The sequence below is a fragment of the Rattus norvegicus genome, chromosome 4 (genome assembly GCF_036323735.1).
Source record: "Rattus norvegicus strain BN/NHsdMcwi chromosome 4, GRCr8, whole genome shotgun sequence".
NCBI lineage: Eukaryota > Metazoa > Chordata > Mammalia > Rodentia > Muridae > Rattus > Rattus norvegicus.
The window spans coordinates 18051939-18072162 of record NC_086022.1 but is presented as its reverse complement, the minus strand read 5'-3'; the positions used below and the strand labels follow the sequence as shown (position 1 = coordinate 18072162).

At 39.2% G+C, this 20224-nt stretch overlaps 1 protein-coding gene and 1 pseudogene across 1 annotated transcript in view; one reads left to right on the top strand and one right to left on the bottom strand.

The window, feature by feature from the left end:
• Gnat3 (G protein subunit alpha transducin 3) overlaps positions 1-17612 on the top strand; it is a 49782-nt gene extending 32170 nt beyond the window's left edge. Inside the window, exons 5-8 of the mRNA NM_173139.2 lie at positions 556-684; positions 12938-13067; positions 13261-13414; positions 16930-17612. Coding sequence (NP_775162.1) covers positions 556-684; positions 12938-13067; positions 13261-13414; positions 16930-17120 — 604 coding nt within the window. The 3' untranslated portion in view covers positions 17121-17612. The remainder of the gene's footprint in view (positions 1-555; positions 685-12937; positions 13068-13260; positions 13415-16929) is intronic.
• Positions 9942-11017, bottom strand: LOC134486711 (glyceraldehyde-3-phosphate dehydrogenase-like; annotated as a pseudogene).
• Positions 17613-20224: the final 2612 nt, after the last annotated feature.

Below are 20224 nucleotides of genomic sequence, written 5' to 3'. Positions count from 1 at the left end.
GGACTATGCCACGCACTGATACACAGAGGCGTGGCTACAGTACGTAGATGGCTGTAGTGTTCTAAACTAAGTAATCCGTGTAAAAATACTAAAACAGTTAAAGCAGCACTCAGACAATTCAAATTGTTATTCACACTAACCACTGCCTTAAAATGGAAACCGAGTCATTCCCATAACAGAATCTTTGAGGAACTTGTAATAACTGGTGTTGCAAGCATTCCAAGGTAGTATAATGCATAGAAATACATCTACATGGAGAAAGACCCTTCCATTTCTCTATCTAGATGATAGTGACTCCGTCCTACACATTTCTTTCGTAAGTCTAGGGCTTAGAGAAGAGCTCTCCAGGAGCTGTGTATGGACTCCACACTCTGCAGCTCTGACATCTGAGCTGCCAATGCCCGCCGTGAAGATCGGCAGTTAGATATCAAGCAGCAGATAGAGTTTGTTTTCCAATGGCTTTAAACTCTTAAAGTTTATTTGTACTGAATTACGGTGTATTCCAATGTGAACTCAAAAATACAAATACACTCCATTTTGTTTTGTTTCTCTTAGCTACCTTAATGACTTAGATAGACTCACAGCCCCTGGGTATGTGCCAAATGAACAAGACGTTCTACATTCCCGGGTGAAAACCACTGGTATCATTGAAACTCAATTCTCCTTTAAAGACTTGAACTTCAGGTATGTACAACCCTGCCTTCTGAGTGTGGGCGGAGCATGCCTTCAGCTCGGGATTCCGTCATGGAGAAACGCTGTAATCCACAGCCAAATGCAGTGATTGGGATTAGCTGGCTAGACCTCCTTAACTTACATTACCCCACACTTGCTGCCCACCCCACCCCACTCTGACCCTGTCCTTCCTTCTAGGCTGCATTTCTCAAACAAGTGAGAAATTCTGTTTCCTAATTCTTGAAAACGACATTTTACTTTGATTATTTTTTTTTAAAGAAAATATATTTAAATAGCCTTTTAGCAACAGGTGTCAGGGATACAACTTCATTTGCCTGTGCCTGCTTACTTCTCTAGTTGCTTGAAATATTCCTTCAATTTACCTTAACTTAAAATGCAAATAATTAAAATACTCTTATTTGAATATGATGTTATTTAGAAGAATCAGAAGCCGCATTTCAACAGCCTGGTTTTGGTATGGAAATGCGTGTCCTTTTTTTTTTTTTTTTGCGTTAAATTCCCATTCAAGAAAACCCTTGAAATAATGCTATCAAATCCTCTTTGTGTTTACTAAGAGATGTAAACCAGAGTGCAGTAAGATAGCATCTCTTGGTTTTTAACAACTTTCATATTTTCCCCTGTGCTAGGGCAATACGTTTGTTCCTATGTATAGAAAGCTTAACACTGTTTTCTATACATTTTGGGGAGAGGAGGATTACTAATAGTAGCAGGTTCTAACTAAATATGTTAGTAATGAAAACATGCTAAAACTACATAAGAAAGAAGGCCAATTGTGAACACAGTAGTGGAAATGTATTCAATTAATAATAATAATAATAATAATAATAATAATAATAATAATAACCCTAGAGAATAGCAGACATGAATTATTTATAGCCATTATAAGAAAAAATGTAAGTAAATGCTAATCAGTCAGTATCCTCAACTCAGTTTGAGATCACAATTTTGAAAGGCGGACAAGTGTCAAAATTGGTTATTATTAGCTAGCCAAATTATACAGAATATTTTCAAGTGATGTGTAAGTAATGTCTCCTAAATTTGTACTAAATTTCAGACCTGCAAATAGTTAATTTTCTGGAAAATTGGTCAAATATCAAAGCAGGGCAAAGGGCCCCAGAGAATGAAGTCAACACTCCCTGGGCAAACTCCAACAAATTCTCCTCAGTTCTTGCTCAGCTTTTTTGCAGCCGGACGATCTTTGCCCCAGTCTCTGAGGGTTTCCAGATGATCTTTGCCCCAGTTTCTGGAGGTTTCCTTTGGAGCCAAGTCCACAGCTGCTCCCCCTGTCTGCCTCTGCCTTGCCAATGACCTTTTCACATACTCCCCTTTCCTTCTTGCTCTCTTTCTTCTCCTCTAGTTCCTATGGCACAGGCTAGAGCGGCTATGGCCTTGACACTAGTCATGCCAAATATCCCTTCCTTGGATCTCCAAAAACACAGCAGCAGCAGCTCGACTCTCTCAGCTAGCACACCTACAAAAAAAAAAGTTGGATCAAGATAACAGCTAGCACAGAGTTGGTGTCCTGATGCTGCCTGTCTTACATAAACAATTAGAATTTCCTCAGACCCGGATTATCGGAACCATCCAGCAGTTTTGCTAATTGATGCCAACCCGTTAGTTATCACAAACCTCCCAGGGCTGGCACAACCCACCACACTGACTTTCTGTCTTAACCGGTTCTCTGGCTCTAACATTCCAGGCACAAGAATGTTTGCAATTGCTATACTCTACTGAAGGTGGTTTTGCTTCTTTTAATCATAAAGACTTAAGAAAAAAGTGACACTTGTCCCTCCGTGCCTTGTCCTCCAATCTGTTTCCTGCTATCAGTAGTTCCCTCACTCTTACAGGCAACAGTGTCCTGGCACATGTTTAACCAAGGGCTCTCCAAGGTAGTAGGGCAAATGAATAACGGGGGATTAAAGCTAATTCATGTTATTGATTTCTTAAGTGTAAATACCTCCTCCACCTGCCAGTTTCAAACTGCTAGTGCTGGGTTACCCATGCAAAGTGAGGGGGAAGGTGAAACAAACAGCTATCTCCACTATCCCAGAAGCATTCTGTTTCCTAATTAATACACCAAACTTCCTTCCTCTTTTTCTCCTTGTCACCATAGTTCATAGCTTCCCTGCTAGTTTTTCGTTTCCTCTTTTTGTTCCCATTTCTAGTTTATGAACACTCGACCTTAAAAGTCAGGACCCATATGTGATTTTGACCTACTGCCAGTGCCTCCCAGAGTGGTTAGCCAGAGGAAGCAATGGTCAGCTTTAGCTGAATTCACCAGTCTATCACATGAAGCAGCATGTATACAAAATCATTGCACGTGACATGATAAGCTGGGTGGTGTCATATTTATGTATGATAAAGACTCAAGAAGCAAAAGTTGGCAAAGCGTTTCAACGTAGCACACAGATAAATGCTGAAGTTGCCATCAAGATGTACATAGTCCGTTGTTTACAAGGAGGGTCTCTTTGCATGATGTCATTGATGGGTGTCAGATACATTGGTATGGAAAGCATTCTTTTCTTCCTGAGCAACTATTGTATACAGTTGATAGTCTCTCATAATTCTTTTCAGAGAAAAATGATAGGAGAGAGAAAAACCTACAACTTGTTGAAGAATTTTAATGTCTACTCACATTAATTGATATATAATGATTGGTTAATACGTTCTTAAAGTTTAACCATCTTTCTCTCAAGTGCTGCGTAGAATAACCCAAGTGTTTAGGTTTTTGTAGTACATATAACTTTCTGAATTTCAAAATTGAATATAAAAATCGGGTACCTTCTGACTTCAGCAATAGCCCACATGTTAAAATGCAGTGCTACCATTGGTTTATATTTGCATAGCACAAACCGCCCTAAGACTATTTAAAGCTAAAGAGTTAATTTACATTAGTTAATTTAAATACGGAGAGAGAACTCTAGAATTTTAAATAGGAATGAATATCAAATGAAATGTGCTCTCTGCCAAAGTAATGGATCATCTCCCTGCATCCCATAATTGAATGGAAATTATCCTAGAGTTCTTCTCAATCCAGAGTGCCAACTGTCCAGCTGATAGGACAACATATCTGAAGAGTTCTTATCAAAGCAGAGCTTTCTTTTTTAACAGGCATTAGTGTTTTTTCTATTTATTTATTTTTTACTGGATATTTTATGTATTTACATTTCAAATGTTATCCCCCCCCCATGTCCAATCCCCACTCCCTGCTTCTATGAAAATATTCCCACTCTCACCCACCCACTCCCACCTCAACGCCCTGGCATTCCCCTACACTGGGGAAAGGAGCCTTCACAGGACCAGGGGCTTCTCCTCCTATTCTTGTCAGAAAATGCCATCCTCTGCTACATATATGACTGGAGTCATGAGTCCCTCCATGTGTACTCTTTGGTTGATGGTTTAGTCCCAGGGCACTCTGGAGGATCTGGGTGGTTGATATTGTTGTTCTTCTTATGGGGTTGCTAATCCCTTCAGCTCCTTCAGTCCTTTCTCTAACTCCTCCAGTAGGGTCCTTGTGCTCAGTCTGATGGTTACCTACAAGCGTCCTCATCTGTATCAGTAAGGCTCTGACAGAGCTTCTCAGGAGACAACCATATCTGGCTACTGTCAACAAGTACTTCTTGGCATCAGCAGAGCTTTCTAACTGACAATCTGACCATCTGTTTACAGATGTTCAAGTTGCTAAGTCACTGGAAAATAAAAAAGCAAACCTAAGCCCTTCTGTTGTGGAGTACTTAAGTGACTTAGGAACAAATCCAAACCAAGTTATCCACTGTAAATAAGTCATTTTCCCCTTAAATGTTCCACAATTAAAGTAGAGAGCAGAAAAGACTCTGCCTAAGAGCCAGAAAAGCTGGAAACCTCAACCTAGAGCTTAAAAATTGTAAATTTGGCATAACTGCTTTCACGAATATTGAGCAGATCTGTGATTTGAAAAAAATGACAGTTTTCCTAAAATATAAAATGGAATTCTATCCACTGTGCTCATTTCCAAGTATATGAGAAACCAGGCTTATCAGCAGGGCTTCTTGTCTACACAGCAGCTAAATTCCAGTTTACATTTGTCATTCTCTATTAAAACTTCTGTAACATAAACGAATGCATGCCACATGTTTGTTACATATGTGGTCATGATTAATGTTACCAATATATTATGTGACTTGAGTTTTACTATTTGTTTGCTTGGCAGAGCTGGGCATAAAACTTATGCTCTTCAATATACTAGGCAGGTTCCTCTACTGCTGAACTGTTCTTTTAACCCTTAATTTTGAGATAAGTAGCATTAGGCTGGCTTGAACTCATAATGTAATCTATGTTAGCTTCAAACTTGTCAGCCTTCTGACTCTCTCTCCTAAGTGTTCAGATCGTATAGATGTGTCAACATGCATAATCTAGAATTTATTTTAATGACTTCATGATCTTAAATTATAAGGCCGAATTACTGTTTTATGTTTTGTTATTAAATAGTTCTTGTCATACAATATATTCTAATTATTCATCATTTAAAATTATAGTGCACATGATAAATGGCATTCATAATTATGGCAATTTTTGGACTGGGCTCATTTTTGGCTCTAAATCTTTTTGATTATTTTTTAATGTCAAGACTAATTAAGGGATTTAGACATACCTCTGTGCATGCCCCTTGGTGTCAATTAATATTTATTCTTCTCTGTTTTCAAAGCAGGGCTAGGGAAAGAAGTATGCAGATCATTTTACTGTTGTTGTATAATGAGGACACACATTCAGCAATTCAGGTCCTCACATGTAAGTGTCCTAAGATGTTAAACCAGTATTGATTTAGCCAGAGCCTCCAAAAATCTCATTTAACAAAATAGTTCAAGCAGAATTCCTGCTAGGATTATCATTTGTTCTTTATATGGCCATGGAGGAGACAAGGTTAGCAATGGTGCCTTTTCAGAGACCCACACCTATAGGAGCAGTGATGACATCTACCACAAATGAACTACAGAAGCATCACCAGTGGTTAGCTCTCAGCAATTATGTAATGGTTTTTCAGATATTGTAATGGTCAAAGTATTCGTACTAATTTATTGTCATGTGAAGCATAAGTGCTTTTGTGTGATAAAATATTTAGCCAACTATTTGACAAAAATACATAAAACTCAACAGCCTTCCAACTGATTAAAGAGAACCATAAAGCGCAATTATTTAGTCAGCTGTTTAACCCAGTCATTGAACTCTGGTGACTTGCTCTATGTTAATATCATGGACAATCCAACACATAATCAATATTTGGGTATTACTTAAAAGCCCAGCTTGTTAATTTTTATCCTAATCAATAATTCTTTTAACTTCCAGAATCTTAATTTTATCAACAGGTGTTTGAAAATATTTATAAACCCTTCCCAAAAATTAACTAAACAACCTCCTCCAATATCTAAAATTAGTACTTCAAGCTCCATGTAACATTCTGAAAGTCTCATACAGGGAGCTAAAGCTATGCATGCATGACCATTCCTCTCCGTCTAAACCATCAGGCAGTGACTATAGATATTTTTTGCTTTTTGATTTTTCAGAGAATGATCACAGTGTGTGTGTGTGCGTGTGTGTAAAATTAATATCATATAAAATCAATTATATAAGTAAAACTTTTTATTAGCTTTAGCTTATTTGAAAATTTTACATTAACTTACACCTCTATAAAATAGGCCTCAACTTGAACTTTTATAAGAAGCTTATATTAAATATATATAAAAAATAGGCCACTACAATAACAGAGAAACAAGACCTAACTTTTCATAAAGCTAATGTGACGACCAGGGGAATCAACATAAAAGCAACTCTTTGGACCTTGATCTCTTTTGCTAATGAACATTTCAGTTCAACAGCAGCAGATGGTTTAGAGAAATGTGCAGTGATCTCTGGCCCCTAGCTTCTGTTTCATTCTGTACAGAAAACATTCTGTGACTCATGTGAGTCATAAATGGGAACATCATAAACATTCATGCAAAGATGGGCTTTAGAAAACACTTTGTCACTAGGAGCAAAGACTGAGTGACCATTGTCCTCCCTTTCTTGAAAGAAAGCTAAGATCATTAAACATGCTTATTGGTTCACATTCATCTGAATACTATTTTCCTTCAGACACAAAGAACTGTTATCCTGGACAAAGTGATCTATAGCTACTAATTTGTTTTTCGGGGAGAGCTCACAACTCAAATATGGTATTTATGCAAGTGCAAGGTATTGCCACTAGTGCTATATCTCTCCACAGAGAAGGACTCTCTCATGCCTGCCATGAGTTACTGCAAGGTAGCCAGGTTCTCAGAGAAGATCAGAACCTAGCCAGTGAGGTGACTGGGCTTCCATTCTCCTTGATAAGGGTTTAAACCTTTTCGTGGGCTTCAGGTTGGAGTTGAGCCCCTTGAGATCATCGTGGTAATGAATGTGAAGGAACATGTGTATGGAAAATCAGTAAGCGAGAAGGGTGTGAAGTGCCTTTGTGCTCATTCTGGTACACTTATGCCCTGCATAAAATTCCTTTTTAGAACTTTCATATCTTCGTCCTTCTTATTAGCATTTCACTTAGTAATAGAACCTGTGCCAAACATTAAACCAGATAAAACTAATTTGCGAGAAATCATATTACTTTCCCTATCATAAAATACTGGGTCACCTGCAATAGATTAGAGCAGTTTAAAAAAAAAAAACTACAATTGAAAGAGAAGGTTTTTACTAAGAATTTAAAGATTAGGAGGCAATTAGATTGAAAATGTGATGTGAGTTAAAGAAGGGCAATTAAGAATAAATCGTGATTGAGTAGAGCATAAAAGCTTGGTAAAAGAGATAAAAGTAAATGCCCCAGCAAATCCAAAGCCCACTAGTGGAGAGAATTTAGCCATCATGTCCTTGACTCCCAATCATGATGTTCTTCCTGTAAAAAGACACACTGTTCTCTCCTCAAAATTCATATCATCTTTTCCTATGATTACACTGTCCTGGGCCCAAGATCACTTAGTTTTCCACTAAGCAGTCATTGGAGAGATGACTAGAGCCCAAGAACAAACTAGAAGTATTGAAGTCCCTATCTGTTCAGATCTGCTGAATGTGAACAAGACTGACAGTTGGACTGGAAAAGCCCACTGTGAATGCTGTCTTAGCCTTGGACTTTCCAGAGCTCCAGTTAATGCACCTTCTAAGGCACAAAATTCCATTCCTTTGATAAGATCCTAGGAGCCAAAGAGTCTAACAAGTGAGGAACTGGAGAATGTGCATCACATGGAATCCAAAAGGCTACACTATTCCTATGTAAAGATGGGGAGTCACTTAGAGAGACAACTAGAGACCACTCCAGTTAGCTCCACATGCTAGAATGAGTTAGCAAGCTTTGATATAATATATAGGTTTATATATGAAAGACTATCACACCAATATTACCTAACATGGAGCCTAAAATACAGTGGTGTCAGAAACTGTTAAATGAATAGCAACCTTGAACAAGTTATTTGAACAAACTAGAAGATAAGAAAAAAACAGCCATCCATTTCTGCTAAGTACCTCTTCCTGGGGCTCTGAGTCAAAGATTCTTCAAATGCTCAAAAGTGTAACATAGTTGGGGTTGGGGCATTTGTGGAATTCTTTTCTTTGCCCCAGAGTTGATGGCTTTGTTAATATTATTCTTACCATTTTGCCTATATTTTCCAACTTGTAGTTAAACTTTAGACCTTTTGAATTTTCCCTTCTTATTAATGGATAAATTTTAGCTTCATTTATCTGTTTTTTCCTGGGTTAACATGGGGCATATTAAATACAAAGTAATATTCTTTTCCTTTAGCCAACCTCTCACTATGTAGATTGTATAGTCTTGAATTTTCTGTGAGTCTCCTCACTCTCCCTCTGGAGTACTGGGATTACAGGCTGGCTTTTATTACAATACCCAAAACATTGTACTTCTGATGGTCTTCGTGAAATTAGTGGATTGACATTTGTTAGGGTAAAGATCATAATCTTCTAAGACTGTACAGCCCGGATGCATTCACTAATTATCATCTCCATCTCAAATATGATAATATTCCTGTATCTTATGACTTACTTTCAACCTAATCGAAACCCTCTGTCTTCAGTTTAAAGTGACCTTAGTAACACAGTAAACAAATAAACAGGGTCAGTCATCCATACAAATTATTATCTCCTACCCACCCCCAATGACTGCAATATAAAATCTAAGCTTCTTGTGAGTCAGTTTCTCTACAGCCACAAGCAGCTCATTGAGACTCTTTCAATTCTTTGTTTTTGCTGTTTTCTCACGCTTGTACCCAGATGTTTCCCTAGACACCTGCAACAACTCAATTCCTCATATTCTTAGATTTTTGCACCATTGACATTTTTGTAATTACTCATCAGTTCATTGTGGGTTATAACCTTTCCCTACTAGCTACAGTGTACTGGCATTTTTTTGAATATTTAAATATTTAATTACATAATACTATGATCACTTCTTACACTTGTATCTTCTGTCACACAGAAAGATCTTGAAAGCACCAATGTCTTTTTATTTTTATATAAGTTGATTTAAATCAATGTTAGCAGAGAACACAAGCTAATTGTTTGGATAAACCAATAGTAATGAAAACTGTATGGTATTGGTTCACAGACAGGCAGGTAGATCAATGGAATAGAATTGAAGCCAAAAAATGAACCTGCAAACCTATAGTCACTTGATCTTTGACAAAGGAGCTAAAGCCATCCAGTGGAAAAAAAATACAGCATTTCCAACAAATGGTGCTGGTTCAACTATAGGTCACCATGCAGAAGAATGAACATTGATCCATTCTTATCACTGTGTACAAAGCTCAACTCCAAGTGGATCAAGGACCTCCACATAAAACCAGATACACTGGATCTAATAGAAGAAACAGTGGGCAAGAGCCTCGAAAAGAAGGGCACTAGGAAAATTTTCCTGAACAGAACACCAATGGCTTATATTCTCTGAGACCAACAATCAACAAATGGGACCTCACAAAACTGCAAAGCTTCTATAAGGCAAAGGACACTGTCATTAGGACAAATGGCAACCAACAGAATGGGAAATATCTTTACCAATTCTACATCTGACAGAAGGCTAATATCCTATATATAAAAGAACTCAAGAAGTTAGACTCCAGAGAATCAAATAACCCTTTTGCAGCAAACTTTATTGATGGTATTCAAGAGAGTAGGGAGGGCTCCCTAGGCCCCTCCTGTTATTATAGGGTCTGGGATGGAATTATGAGGGAGCTGCTCAGTGTTGGGGGCTGAGTTGGGATGGGGAATCCTCAGCAACTGAGGGCCTCTCTCTTGCTCTCAGAGTCCTTGCCGAGCTGGGTGGTCCAGCGTTTCTTACTCCTTGGAGGCCATGTAGGCCATGAGGTCCACTACCCTGTTGCTGTAGCCGTATTCATTGTCCTACCAGGAAATGAGCTTTACAAAGTTGTCATTGAGAGCAATGCCAACCCCAGCATCAAAGGTGGAAGAGTGGGAGTTGCTGTTAAAGTCACAGGAGACAACGTGGTCCTCCGTGTAGCCCAGGATGCCCTCAGACGCCTGCTTCCCCATCTTTTTGATGTCATCATACTTGGCAGGTTTCTCCAGGCAGCATGTCAGATCCACAACAGATACATTGGGAGTAGGAACACGGAAGGCCATGCCAGCGAGTTTCCCATTCAGCTCTGGGATGATCTTGGCAGCACCAGTGGATGCAGGGATGATGTTCTGGGCTGCCCCACGGCTCTCATGCCACAGCTTTCCAGAGGGGCCATCCACAGTCTTCTGAGTGGCAGTGGTGGCATGGACTGTGGTCATGAGCCTTTCCAAGATGCCAAAGTTGTCATGGATGACCTTGGCCAGGGGTCTAAGCAGTTGGTAGTGCAGGATGCATTGCTGACAATCTTGAGGGAGTTGTCATATTTTTCGAGGTTCACAACCATCACAAACATGGGGGCATCAGCTGAAGGGGCAGAGATGATGACCCTTTTGGCCCCACCGTTCAAGTGAGCCCCAGCCTTCTCCATGGTGGTGAAGACGCCAGTAGACTCCACGACATACTCAGCACCAGCGTCACCCCGTTTGATGTTAGCGGGATATCACTCTGGAAGATGGTGATGGGCTTCCCATTGATGACGAGCTTCCCATTCTCAGCCTTGACTGTGCTGTTGAACTTGCCATGAGTAGAGTCATACTGGAACATGTAGACCATGTAGTTGAGGTCAATGAAGGAGTTGTTGATGGCAACAATGTCCACTTTGCCAGACACAGAGCAGAAGGCAGCCCTGGTAACCAGGTGCCCAATACGGCCAAATCCGTTCACACTGACCTTCACCATCTTGTCTATGAGATGAGGTTGGCACTGCACGAGAAGATGCGGCTATCTCTGGAACAGGGAGGAGGAGAGAGCCCAAATAACCCTTTTTAAAAATGGACTACAGGGGCTGGGGATTTAGCTCAGTGGTAGAGCGCTTACCTAGGAAGCGCAAGGCCCTGGGTTCGGTCCCCAGCTCCGAAAAAAAGAACCAAAAAAAAAAAATGGACTACAGAGCTAAACAAAGAGTTCTCAGCTGAGGAATACTGAATGACTGAGAAGCACCTAAAGAAATGTTGAACATCGTTAGTCATCAGGGAAATGCAAATCAAAACAACCCTGAGATTTCACCTCATGCAAGTCAGAATAGCTAAGATCAAAAACCCAAGTGACAGCAGATGCTGGAGAGGATGTAACAAAAGAACACTCCTCCACTGTTGGTGGGAATGCAAGCTGGTACAACCACTCTGGAAATCAACCAGGAGTTTCTTCAGAATTTGGACATAGCACTACCTGAGCACCTGCTTTACCACTTCTGGGCATATACCCAAAAGATGCTCCTACATATAACAAAGACACATGCTCCACTATGTTCATAGCAGCCTTATTTATAATAGCCAGAAGCTGGAAAGAACCCAGATCTCCTTCAACAGGGTAGTGAATATAGAAAGTATGGTACATTTACACAATGGAGTACCACTCAACTATTAAAAACAATGACTTCATGAAATTCTTAGGCAAATAGATAGAACTAGAAAATATCATCCTGAGTGAGGTAACCCAATCACAAAGAACCACACGTGGTATGCACTCACTGATAAGTGGATATTAGCCCAAAGCTCAGAATACCCAAGATACAATTCACAAACCACATAAAGCTCAAGAAGAAGGAAGACCAAAGTGTGGGTGCTTCAGACCTTCTTAGAAGGGAGAACAAAAATACTCATGGGAGGAAATATAGAGACTTAGTGTGGAGCAGAGACTGAAGGACCATCCAGAATCTGCCCCACCTTGAGATGCATTCCATATACAGCCACCAAACTCAGAAAATATTGTGGATAACAAGAAGTGCAGGCTGACAGGAGCCTGATAGAGCTGTCTCCTGAGAGGCTCTGCCAGGGCCTTACAAATACAGAGGTGAATGCTAACAGCCAACCATTGAACTGAGAACCGGGTCCCCAATGGAGGAGTTAGAGAAAGGACTGAAGTAGCTGAAGGGGTTTGCAACTGCATAAGAAGAACACAACATCAACCAACCAGATCCTCCCCCACAACAAGAGCTCCCAGGGATTATACCACCATCCCAAGAGAACACGGGGATGGACATATGGCTCCATCTGCATATGGAGCAAAGGATGAGCTTGTTGGGCATCAATGGGAGGAGAGGCCCTTCACCCTCTCAATGCTTGATGCCCCAGTGTTGGGGAATGTCAGGGCAGGGAGGTAGGAAGGAGTGGGTGGATGGGTGAGGGAACATCCTCATAGAAACAGAGGGTGGGGAGGGTTGGAATAGCAGGTTCCTGGAGGGGAAACCTGAAAAAGGGGATAACATTTAAAATACAAATAAAAATGCAATAAAAAAAGAAATGTAAGAAAGTATCAGAGAGAAACATGTCATCAGACTGACACACCCAATCTTCCAGTCTATTTATTTTTGAAAATATGTATAAACTTTATCAAAGTCTTCTAAGACTAGTGTTTTAACTACTTCAAATTGTAAACTGCTTTAAAATTTCCAATTGTTCAAGTTACTGTGAGAATAATTTCACTCAGTCCTGTGTGGAGAGGGAAGAATGAAATTTCACTTTTCCCCCCCTCTAGTCCTTGGTCAACTTAGACTATCCAACAGAAATTTTAAAAAGGCATCAAGTATATTAAAATATGCAGTCAGCACAAACCATTGGACAGAATTTGGAGGAATAATTTTCATTTTATGTTTTAAAGAATGTTTGATGTAGGTGGCCAGAGATCAGAAAGAAAGAAATGGATCCACTGCTTTGAAGGAGTGACGTGCATTATATTTTGTGCAGCCCTAAGTGCCTACGACATGGTACTTGTAGAAGATGAAGAGGTGGTAAGTAAATGAGATGCAGAAGGTGGAGGCAGAGAGCAAGGTAAACCGGACAGTCCTGTCCAGTGACAGTACTGAACTTCCCATCCCAATGTCCACCTTCAAATGTGCGGATTACGTCTACGGCTTGCTTGTGATACCCATGCTCAAACCTTGCAGACAGTAACCCTACATGGTCTTTTTCTTTATACCACAGAACAGAATGCATGAAAGTCTTCACCTCTTCAACAGCATCTGTAATCACAAGTATTTTGCAACCACCTCCATTGTTCTGTTTCTTAACAAGAAAGATCTCTTCCAGGAGAAAGTGACCAAGGTGCACCTCAGCATCTGTTTCCCAGAATACACTGGTAAGATTGTTCAGTTATAGTTAGTAAGCTCTGTAAGCGCTCTCTCTCTCTCTCTCTCTCTCTCTCTCTCTCTCTGTTTCTCTCTCTATCTCTCTTTCTCTGTCTTTCTTTGTCTCTGTCTCTCTGTCTATCTCTCTGTCTCTCTCTGTCTCTGTGTGTGTGTGTGTGTGTGTGTGTGTGTGTGTGTGTGTGCTCACGTGTATTTGTTTGTAAGTGTTGATACTGTGTGGATATGTAAACTTGTTTATGGGTGTACACGCAAGCTTGTGTGCATACCTGTATCATTTTAAGAGTGGTACTTGATATCTTTCCTTAATCATTCTCCACTCATTAAAAATCACTGATTTTTAACCTATGTGTGATATTACAAGAAGTTATGAGCACTGCATGTGGAAGTGCCCTTGGATGATGGAAGAGGGCTCTGGATATCCTAAAACTGGAATTGCAGAGACACTTCGTGGGTTCTGTGAACCAAATCTAGCTCCTTTGTAAGAGTAGTAAGTGCTTTTTAATGTCTGAGAAAAATCTCCACAGTCCTCTGACCCAACCTTTATCTTTTGAGACACGGTCCCTCACAGAATTTGAATTTCATTTATACAAGTCAACTGACTGACCAATGAGCTTCATGAATCTTCTTGTCTCCATCCTCTTCCTCACTCCTCCCTGGGGTTTACAGAAGCACATTGCTGGTTTATTTTTATAATATGGGGATCCCACCTCAGGTCCTCTTGCTTGTGTGGCAGGCTCTTTACCAACTGAGCCATCTCCACAGCCCTCCTGTTTGGATCTGAGTGTGACTGCAATTCCCATTGAAAACACTCTTTCAAATAAAGAGGGGCCTTTGCCATGATGTGGAAATTAATGCAAGCCCCAAAGGAACAAACTGGGAAAATGTGAGATGGGCGAGAGTAGTTACTCTGCATGCACATCAAATGACATCACGGGCTGTATTACCTTCTGTATGATAATATCACTGTGGTCACCTTATCTAGGGTTCACAGTGTCACACTGGAGCTAAGGATCTCTTCAGTATCTACAGTATGGCCAGTGAGCAACAGGAATGAATGTGATGACAGAGGCTCTTCTCTTTCATTTCCCACGGTCCCAGCATTTCGTTCCTGGCCCAGTCAGTCAGTAACTACTGGGGCCATGTCACATGAAGCAGTTGGTTTACCTTTAGAGACTAAGTTTTGCAAGTACTTAGATGTACTGCTGTTAATTAAATTATCTAAGATTAAAATGGTTGAAACTTAAACATAAGTGTATGCGTAATTTGATTCTTTGGGTATTAGATATCGTAAGATCATGACGGTCTGTCAAAGTATGTATTTATGCTCCTTAATCTTTACTTAGAGTGTGTCATTCTGTAATTGCAAACATCATCTATAATGCCTACCCATCTATCATGTGACAAATGCAATCATGAATCTATATTTAATGATGTGGATTAAAAACAGACATAGTCAAGGGATATATATTTAATTAATACAGTCTCTCAGAGCATGTTTTATTCACAGAGACATAGGTACTTTGAGAGTACCGAGATTTTATGTACTTCTTCTGTTTCCCCTCCCATAGGATCCAATTAGTTACATCTTGTATTTATGCAGCGTTCTTGTTGTAATTCATGGAATGATGTTGACACACAATTAACTAAAGTCCACAGTTTAATTAGGTCTTGCTCTCTGTGTCTCATAGTTCTTTGTGTTTTCCTAAACACATGAAATGTAGCCACCTGTTATTAGTCTTTTGTTAAGATAACAAATACCCAAGGTAAATCAGATGATAAAGAGAATGGCAATTTTCTTAATCTCAGTAATTTGGGAAGTTCCAATCTATAGTCAATTGGCCCTTTTCCTTCTAAGTCTGTGGCAAGGGGAGTGTAGTAAAGGAAGCCTGTTAGCTCCCTATCAAGAAGGAAGCAAGAAAGAAAGTTAAGAATCCTACAGTCCCATTTGAAGGCACGCCCTTGGTAGAGGAAAGACTTCCCACCTTTTAGAAGTTTCTATTACTCCAAATGGTGCCAAGGAACAAACCTGTAACAAATAGGACTTTGGGAATCATTCAAATCTAGACTGAAGGATTAGTATACTAAGTATCATATGAAATAGTTCTGTTCTTCTCAGGTAACCAAGATTTCACTTATATATGTCCTTACTTTCCCCCTGAACTCCAGAAACTACAAATGTTTCAAAATTACAGTTTCACACAGAATCTCAAACTGCTGGAATTATGTAGAGTCCCGCCTTCCCCAGTGACAGTTGGCATTTCCACTAGCACTAAGTCTAGTTCCTATGATTTTGCATTCTTGTTAGTATTTACTTTCCCAAGTTTTTCATCTGTGTTTTACTTATTTCATTGTATTTGAATTCATTTGTTTATTTATTTGTTTATTTCCTAGCACTGGGCGTTGAACCCGCCGTGGTCTTTGCCTAGGCATATTAGACTCACCTCTGTCTCTGAGCCACCTTCTAATCATTGTTGTGTTGTATGATGCTAATATTTTTTCCTCCTAGAATGTTTCTTCTAGAGGTAATAAAGTATGAACGCAAAAATTTTATCTCTATCTTCTATGAGGAAATCTGTAGGCTCCTCAGCCCATATATTCTAGTGTGAAGTCAGTCAGTTAGATAGTGTTAGGCAGCCTGTATCTCTCAGCTTTCCTATGTTATGTCTATCCTTCCCCATCTGATCAGGGTGACATTCTACTAGAGTTTCTCATATATAGAGCCAGGGGCCACCACTCCCTATGCTGTCCACATCTCACTTGAGCTCCTCTGTTCACCCAGCAATCAAGCCAATGAGCTTCCTCACCGTTTGTCCTATTTCATTTGTATCCTGTCTCTACTAAATCTCATGCATTTCTGTCTGACCAGATCTTCCAAATGCCAGTCTATTTCCCAACTCCAGTGAGAAGGACCAGGGAGGAGAGTCACGGACCACAATCAGTTGCACCTTCTTGCTTTTATCTGTACCTTTTCTCCTCCCTCTTTGTAAGTCCTTGTTCAACACTCTGCCTGCATCCTAGCCATCTGCCATTGTCTCATTTATCTTAGCTTGTATTAAAGCTTATGCATAACTACACGAACATAACATGCAGTATTAGTGTGAGTGTGTGGGTCATTTTTATCATTCGCCTTCTTATGTCAGCTTTTAATTTTTTTAAAACTTAAATTATAATTACCTCATTTTCCTCTACCCATATCTGACCACCACCTTTCTGCCTCCCAAATTCACAACTTTTTCTTCTTTAATGTGGATACATATGCATCTAAACGAATCAACGTAAACCTCTCAGAAAATCCAGAGAGGCTGGCATAGCATATGACACCATGTAGGTGCTATACAAATGTCTAAAATCTGACCTTGGATACATTGACTTTGAGATTAAGATATGATGTACATAAAGATGCTATGCATCAAATAATAACATACAACTTCTTGGTGCTATTTACAGCACTGTGATATATAAGATGTGGTTGATGTTTACTTCTTTCATTTCTTTGTTCCCTAAGGACCAAATACATTCGAAGATGCAGGGAACTACATCAAGAACCAGTTCCTAGACCTGAACTTAAAAAAAGAAGATAAGGAAATCTATTCTCACATGACCTGCGCTACTGACACACAAAACGTCAAATTCGTGTTTGATGCCGTGACAGATATAATAATAAAAGAGAACCTCAAAGACTGTGGGCTCTTCTGAGCAACCTGTTTGCTACCACTTGTGATGGCTGTAGTCTTTTTAAGACATAAAAAGGTGCTGTGTATTAGCTTGGATAGATATTAACTGATTTAGAAATGTGACTAGCATTATAAAACAAAAAAATTCACACAAAAATGTTACTGTGATATCACGTATATCTGGGTACGGTTTTCTTGGGGAATGGAGGGTAGAGTTGCTGATGTTCTAAATCTGAAATCTGATGTATCTTGGTAACTGTCACAATATACATTCATGCTACTAAAGTTTTTTGGAAGTGAGCTGTAAGTGACCAATTTTTAATCATAGAGTAAACCTCAGAATGTGCTATAACATTGCCCCAGCTAGATTTTGAAAGCATTCAAAGTCATGTCTGTTCTACAGAAACTGTACAAAATGATACAAGGTATAATTTTGGTCATCAGCCTTTCAATTAGGCTGCCACAAGCACACACAGTACATGCTTTTATTGATGGGAAATTGTATGTGTAAAATAAATATATATATAATATTTCTGAGTGGCATGGAATATTATTACAAGTGATACCCCGAGCTTTAGGATGACAAAACTAGACTTTAAGGCTAAAAGGTTTGTTTAATAGAATGTCTTCTGTTTTGTGGATTTATGTAATAGTAGCAAGCACATAGGATAATTTTATATGATGGCTATTGAACTTCTCTATTGAACTGGTCTTTAAATTCTGACTCTTTAAATTGGTGCCTTACAAACTGAAATGTCTTTCTTACTTGAAGACAAAGATGATTGTTTCATTTCCTTTTAAACCTGTCTGCCCTTTTAACTTAAAGCATTTCTGATATCATTCATTGCTCTGCATTTGAGAAAATATATATGTCATGTATTTGTTTTATACAGACTTTAAGACTAGTGCATAAAATCAATAATGATTCATAAAAGATAAAATTAGGTATTTTAAACAAGGAAAGAGTAATGCAAAGAAGAAGAAATTAAGCATTTATCAATCTGCAGCTCAGGGGGCACTTGGTTGTACATCAATAGACCTACTGCAATTTCACAAAACACAGAACCACTACACCCAAGAAGAGATTCTTACTAGATTATTGGTATCTTATTCCTCCCCTGATTAAAAACCACAAAACCACTTAAAATATGATGGTTTAATTTTAAATTCTTTGGAGGTTACAACTGCTGAAGAGTGTAAGATATCGAGGGCAAAAGCATCCTGAAGAATTATTCAGATCCAATATCTGACAAAGTTTTCTGACAATCAGTAATTATCTGACAAAGAGCCAGCATTTTGATGGATAGAGACAATGCCATAAGATTTCAAGTTAAGAAAGCAAACACTTAATTATGTCTGCTGCTTTTTTTAAATCACTACTCTACTATAGCCTTTCTCTGTAGGTTCATGGAGAATTTTTGAGAAATGAAAAAAAGTACTACTTGGGATATTAATATTATTGCTGATTTATTTTTATTTTGACTTAACTTTAGTTTTCATTCTCTGAGGAAGAATTTCACATTATCTAATGTGTCTTTCCAAAGTTTTTTGAGCGCATGTATCCCGGGCTTGTCTTGAATTCACCATATAGTCCTCCCTTGTCTAGAATTTCTGTTATCCTGACTCAACTTCTGGTTTTGCTGTTATTACAACAATACTACTCACAATCATGCCCAGAGAGCTTAGACTCTAGAAAAAAAGAGAGAGAGAGAGAGAGAGAGAGAGAGAGAGCAAACTGATACTGATTCTTTACTACAAATCTGTGATCAAACATAATAACAATCTTACACAATATAAACATGGTATTAAAGTATCAATTTTTATTAAGGGGCAGAACATTTAGTAGGGAGAAAACAAAAACTCTTGTTTATTGTCGTAACATTTAAAATCAAATCTATGTTTATAGATGCACACTATTTTTGTGGTTAAAGAAAGAAACTGTCTGAAACTGGGAAAACTGACTAATGCCTGAGAAATTCCCACCAAGAGTAGTAATGTTAAAATGGCTAAAGTTAACACACCTGCTTCCAAAGGGCACCCCATCTTCTAATGGGACATTCAGTTACCTTAAAGTATCTCAAAGAAGTGTCCTGTGCCTTACTGTCTCATATTCAAACACAAGGACAGGCAAACAAACTGAATGAATGCCACGCAGATGCACATAGCATGACCATAATGATGTGTTCGTCCTGTTACGTGAGGCTTCCATTATTGCAGGGACACATTTCCCATCTGTTTTGCTTTAGACATTTGTCCCCAAGGTTTGCTCAATGCGGACACACTGCACTACCAGAGAAATCCGATAGGGCCTTAACTGGTGGATCACCGTGAGCCACCACAGAGCTTTTCCAGAAGCACGAGTTGGTCAGCAGACAAGACTGCATGCCGGTTCCAAGACTAGAGAGATGTGGAGATTACTCAATGGGCGATGCTACCTCATCTCAAAATATTGTGAGAGGTGGTGACTCTGAGACAAGCGCTTTCTGGAAAGGGAGTGTCCAAATCTGTAGAGTGGAAAACATTGACTCTTAATGAAAGCAATCAAACTGGTGAGAAAAATGTTTAGGTAAGTGCCAGTCTTCACACGTCTCATAAAGGGCAACCAAGAGCTTTAAACCTTGAACCTAGTGGCCCCCCACTACTACAAACGTTCTTACCTGTTCCATCACCCCACTTAGCCACAAAATGTCCCCTGAAACACTCATTAATTACTTAAGCCTGACTTCACCTGGCAATATAAACACAAGAAAACTTTTTATTTGTGTGGCTTTATCACTTCTGAATCAGAGGCAGACACAGGCTAAAGTGTATGAGTGCTGAACAGAAACCATTTGTATGATTTATGAGAGAGCTTATGATTCCATCATGTAGACCAATTCTATTTTGAATGGAATGACTATTCACTAAACAGCCCTTTGCACGGATGCCTTTCTGAAGACATTCTTACAAGTGATTCTCCAACCACATGGGGGCACACTTACATTGTGTGTTCTCAAACCAAGTATAGCAGCTCTGCTTTGGATAAGCAATGATATTGATGAAACAGCTATCACAAATGTATAAAGAATCATACTTCATCCTGTCCTTCTAGCTCAATGGTGTGTGCTTGTCTCCTGATAATCACCA